The 6,000-nt window shown below is 38.4% G+C and overlaps 1 protein-coding gene across 4 annotated transcripts in view; it reads right to left on the bottom strand.

Moving 5' to 3' along the window:
* Positions 1-2,640: 2,640 nt before the first annotated feature.
* slc4a2b (solute carrier family 4 member 2b) overlaps positions 2,641-6,000 on the bottom strand; it is a 39,583-nt gene continuing 36,223 nt past the window's right edge. For all 4 annotated transcript variants that reach the window (XM_020619772.1, XM_020619775.1, XM_020619774.1 and 1 more), the window contains exons 23-24: positions 5,269-5,442; positions 2,641-4,478 (exon numbers count right to left, since the gene is read on the bottom strand). In XM_020619772.1, the coding sequence (XP_020475428.1) occupies positions 4,398-4,478; positions 5,269-5,442 (255 nt within the window). In that variant the 3' untranslated portion in view covers positions 2,641-4,397. The remainder of the gene's footprint in view (positions 4,479-5,268; positions 5,443-6,000) is intronic.

Raw genomic sequence — 6,000 nt, 5'->3', positions numbered from 1 at the left:
CAGTGTCATTCATCAGAACCTCTATACTCCACTAGCTCGCTAAATATGGTATATTAACAAGTCAGTCATTCTGGAAAAATGCTAAGAAAATGAAACTTTATTCATAAGTTTGTAAGCAAAGTAAACAACATATTTGCTTGGAAATAAACTGCTGAAGATATGACAGAAACAACAATATTGGAGAAAGAATACATTAAGAGGTGGATATAACAAGAAATGTAGTTTCAGCTTCTAGTTAAAACAAGGGGACAAAAAGCACAAACACACCTTGAAAAGGTATCACATAACGTTGCACATACATGTTTTCAGACGTGTTTCACTTTGTTCCTGTTGAGGCAAGAAGAGTCAGAGCCCCACTGGTGTATCCCACTGCGCTGCAGTGTGTTTTTCTCTCTGCCTTCATCAACTGCCATTCAGTAATAAGAGATGAAAATTGGAGAAGAAAGTCAAAAACGTATTTCTTCTTACTTTGGATCATATAAGTGGCTGAAATCACGTAAGACAAGAAGAGATTTCAAGTAAGGCACAAACTAACCTCAGTGAGGGCCGGTCTGTGGATACAGTGCACGTATGGTTTTGGCTCTTGTTCAATTTCTCCTTGAAATGTTTTGTAACAGACTGCACAGTCTACCAGCGGCTGCATAAGTGCACAGACACAAAACAGCATGGACCAGTTAGAGCAGGCAGTCGTCCTCGTGTTCCACTCAAAAATAAAACCAAACTCACTCTGTTGTTTCTGAAGTGACATGCTGTAGAGTCAGTTGTTCCTTTTTCACAGTTGGTGGCTTTAAGGTAGAAGTGATGGTAGATGTAGCTCACGTCAAAAGCAGCCTGAGGAGAAAGACAAGCATGATTAGATCTGAAACATTCTCAATCATCCTCATAGGGGGAAGAAAGAAATCAGTGCTTTGAGGATTAGGACATTTCCTGAGACATTTGCTCACAGAAAGTCACCTCCATATGAGCCACCACCACAGCACAGTAAACAGTCTTATGTAAAACCCGTGACAGTGTACAGTACCTCAATGTCTGACTTTGTGACACTTTTGAAGAAGAGAAAATGATGCTGGACTGCAGGATGAGAGTTGACCTTCTCCAGGGCGAGATCCACTCCTTTCTTGTACGTTTCAGGAAGTGTACTGTAAGCCTCTTGTGCAGTAGAGGGAAAGAACAAAGCTCCAATGCTCAACAGCAACAGTGCCAAAGCAGCCATCCTTTCCCGTTTCTGTAACAGTGGGAGCAGTGTTACGGTGCAGCACACCACCCACTCTCTGCTGTTTTCCCAGAAGAAGGCAGAAAATCCAGCCCCCTTTTGCCTGGGGTAAACAATCTAGAAACTTATGGCAGAATGTCACGCCTCTCTGTTGAGCCACAGTGGGCTTCACCATAAGAATCTGGGAGAACTTTGTCTTCCTTTGATCAGTATTATTCTTCAAAATTGTTTTCACACCAATCCAGGCTCACTAGGCCATAAAACACAATTTTATGTGGAATATTTTAATAACTACTAAATAGATTGCCACACATGCATCTCCCACTCACAATGAATTGGCAATCCCTGAATGTTTTCTGGCTTTTTCCCTGGATGGATGGACAGATCAAGGGGTCACCAGCCTTTGTCTCTCTTTGGGGTGAAATACTTCTAATTTGAAAGTCACAGAGCTCAGTTAAAAGACACAAGGTCCAGTACAGTAGCAGTGCACAAAAGGTGCAACTGTGAGTTGTGGTATATACTGTAAATAAAACCGCCTTACCTTGTTTCAAGTAGTTTTACAGTACACTGAACACAGAAAATGAGCCAGGATAAATAGAAAATATTTTTATTTGTCATCACTATTTGAACCATGAATATACATGGGAACATCAGCAATAGCCTCTTGGACTTCGTATTGCTTTTGGACGTGGATCAACACTTCACAACTTTGACAGATATTCAGACAAACACAGACAAACCATCACTCCCCATCCACACTAAGCAAACAAGACGGACACCGTACTCCATGTCTTACTTCTCACAAACATCCCCTTTAGTGTCAATGTCATGAGGCAGCCCATTGTGTCTACATAAAGAGGATTTGTTTTGTTTTTTTACTTATTTCAAATAAATCAGCAATAATGTCTCAGATTACAACAGATAATAGAGAAATGTTTGACTTATGAGCAAGTCAAAGTGCAAAGTACTGTAACGCGTCATCTGTACAAACACAACTGATCACTTCATGATTTCCACAGGTGCTCGAGTCTGTGCGGCTTTGTGATACTAAACAGGCACAAGTTGACAACATCCGGGCTGAAATGAGACAGGTCAGGTGGAGAAGTGTCCAAAACACATAAGCTATGTGAGAGTAACAGAGGACCGACAATGTGAATTATTTGACACAGTCAAAGCTTCGACTAATCCATGTCACACTGATACAACGTGACATAAAACGAGACTGAACATTTTTAAAGCCTACCCTCCCAGTTATACATGAATAATGAGACTGTCCACAGTGCTTCTAGAAACATGTTCCACCAAATTCAGTTTATGCCCCCCCCAAAATGAAAGTAATGATAAAATAAGGAATGTTATATTGTGAAAATTTGTTAATTGAGGTTGAAACTTGAAAACCGAAAAGGCTTGAGATGACTGAACTCCATCTTATTGTTCTGAGCAAAATTCTATTTACATGTTTTTGGCACTTGAATATTTTGCCTCTAACGGGACATGAGCAAAAAATAAAATGAAAACAATAAGTAAAAAAATCTAGTTTCTTATGGACATGATAGATTATCAGGTGAGGATGAGAAACTATCTGTGCACACCAGAAAACGCATTACTACTGCTTTTACCTCTGGGCCTGGTGAAGAGGATGGCTGTAGACCTGGGAACCCAAAATGTACCTGAAAACATCAACCATCTAAAGAATATTAAGGTGAATAAGCTTGCATGCTTTTAAGTCTAAGTGAAGTGGTTCTTGATCTAGAACTGGTCTGATGTGGTTGAAACCACCTTTTTATTTCACAAAAAGTGGGATTCAAACTGAAGAAAAATTTAACTAGGACATTACATGTGCTTTCACAACAAGTGTTATAATAATTATAATAAATGTATCTTTGTATTCTGTTGACCTTTGGTGATCCTTGAACAGTTAGTGTTTGTAGTTGCTCATAAACGCAGGTACAGTAATTATCTAATCAAGGTTTGTACAGACCATCACATACTTTCTTGTAAGCTGGAGAAACTTTTTCATGGCTGTGGAAAACTTTACTGGGAGCAACAGATAGTTTCTCTTACTCACGTGAAACGTGTTATTTTTTTCTGGGTTTATATCCCTTAAGTGGCTCTGTACTTAGAAAAAAATAAATAAATCAGAGCAAGACCCATAAATTAAGGCCACAAAACAAACTCTACATTAGTACATTAGTGCCCTACACGTGTGCGTGGAGACATTTAGACTACAGTTATTACCCCACTGGTATTGTTCTACTACAGAAATGTGTCCTAATCAGAAACATGATGGCGTTAGTGTAAGGAGAACTTGAATTTCTGTGTACAGTTTTTCCAGTTGGGATGTCAATTCACCGTAGGCACAGAATCTGACATAAAAGGCCAACTATGATTTAAACTGCTGTGTCTGAAAACAAAAACAAATGGCTAAACAAAGACAAACTAAAAATCAATCACTGGCAGTCATTTAAAAAGCAAATGATATTTACAGGATTTAAGAACACTCTGAGGCGGTAAAAAGAATAGAATAAAATACAGTCGCTGTCCAGATTTGGTGTCTTAAAGTGCTACAAGCGCAAGGAGGCGAATAAAGTGATCAGAATGAAGAGAAAACTCTTATTTCCTTTCTAAGGCGCTTGGTGAACTTAAAACTTAAACATCAATAACTCAGCATGTTCATGTAAAGGAATGTCTCCTTCACATATTCAATGTGAATCAGCACAAAATTTCAGGGCTAAAAACAAATCCATCTCGCAAGTCTGTCTACTGGCATCTAATTTTGAGCTTGAGATCACATCATCTGATTTAGACTCTTGTGCACCCTGAAATATATATGCAGTAATAAAATACTTAAAATGTATTTAAAAATAAAAATTTTATCTGTGAATAAATGTTGGATCTCTTCAGTTGGATTTCATCGTTCGTGCCACAGAGTGCTGATAGTCAGCCTCCGTCAAATTGATAACAACCTACTTAAATAGTGAAATGTTTGGTTAAAGTAACAGCCAACAAGGCGTCTAACGTGCTGTGCGATGATGATGAAGAGGGCCGGCAGCACACAGTGATGCGGCATCAAAACTCTGAGTGTTTCAGCCTGGAGGGGACTATGCATCCCACATCTCAGTGAGGGCGTCTGATAAGGTTTGGTGTCCACTAAAGGTATATTAGATATGCGACTCGTTTTGGGCTACACAGGCATGTGCATCTCCGAGTATTCGTCATGACACTCGCGCTCGTCAAACGTCGGCTCTGCATCATCGGCATCCAACTAGAAGAGAGAGGGAGAGTGTCAATTTTTTGAATTTCACATTATATATAAAAACATTTTGCTACAATAACTGACATTTGCTTAAAGGAAAAACTTACTGTCTGTATTTCTGTAGCTCTCAAATATTTAATCTACTTAGGCGGTTTCTTGCATTTCCCAAAATACCTTTTCAATAGCTAATTTGGCACATAGCTCTAGAAATTATCTGCTTGATGCCCAAACCTCTATGGTTGCACCATGTATATCCCTACTTGACATCAGATTATGAGCAATTAAGCACAGTGGAGCCCCCCCCACTGACCATTGTTATGTTATTTTGTTCTGAACAAATTATACAGTGTGCATCAGTAAAGATTTTCAACTTGAATAATTCGATTCAATGCATGATTTAAGTGCCACCTTAACTTTTTTAGGCAGTGTATTTTCACATAAACTTATCCCTCTAGTTCCTACAAAACTTGAGTACAAATTTAAAAGTATATTATACATAAGGGCATTCGTGACTTTCTGGCAGTGAATCTATCCTTAGAAGGACTCGCTTTGTAAAGGATTTTTAAAGGAATTTCTACAAAATTTAAAGGATATTCTTTGTAATAGTGCTGTTGTCTTAGAACAGAACTGCTCTGAGTTAGAAAGATGCATAAAATATACAACCTAACAATGGACAGTAACTATTTCCTTTAACTTTAGCAAAAATAATTTTATATACAGCATAATGTGAAAAGCTGCAGCTGGCGCCACGGTGCAGGTATATAAAGCAGCACATTGCGCCCCCTTGTGGTTGACTTACACATGCCATCTCTCTGACTGTGAAGATGCGTTGGAGCAGGAACATCTTGACAGGAACAGTAAGGACCAGGACGAAGGGGAAAGCCAGGGAAGCCTGTGTCGACATAACAGCCCAGAGAACTGCCAAACACACCAGCTGGATGCAGGTGAACAGATGCATGCGCAACGTACGGACCTGGAGGAAACAGATCAGTTATAAGATCTCTCACCGACATTAAAGTGGGACAAGACAAGCATAGGTGATGCAAGAGTGTAAATTAATCATAAAAAAAAAAAAAAATCACTTTTGTCATTTCAACTCTTGCAGTGCTGTTTTAAAAGCAAACAAATGTTCAGACATTTTGAGGTTCACGGCATACAGTGGTTTAAGTAAGACTGCTTCTAGAACTTAAACAATTAGTCAAGCAAAGATGCCAAGCATTCTAAGTAAATAACAGACTCCAGGTTTCCTGTTTATCTGTCTTTTTTAATCTTTGGAAATATCTTTGGGTTTTAAACCGTTGGCTGAACAAAGCAAGAAATTTTAAGACACTGCTGTGGGCTCTAGGAAGTGATTAAAAAAAAAAAAAAGATCAAAATATTGACTAAACCATTAAAAAGTTAATCACAGCAATCAATCAGCTTATTATTATTGCTAAAGACTTGTATAATGTTTTTATTTAAAAAGCTACTGTATGTAACTTTTTTCACATATTTTTGTTGTAGAAATCTGCTCCAAAATTCATCTTAATGT

The sequence above is a fragment of the Monopterus albus genome, unplaced genomic scaffold, assembly GCF_001952655.1.
Source record: "Monopterus albus unplaced genomic scaffold, M_albus_1.0 scaffold226.1, whole genome shotgun sequence".
Taxonomy (NCBI): domain Eukaryota; kingdom Metazoa; phylum Chordata; class Actinopteri; order Synbranchiformes; family Synbranchidae; genus Monopterus; species Monopterus albus.
This window is presented reverse-complemented; position numbering and strand designations above follow the sequence as displayed.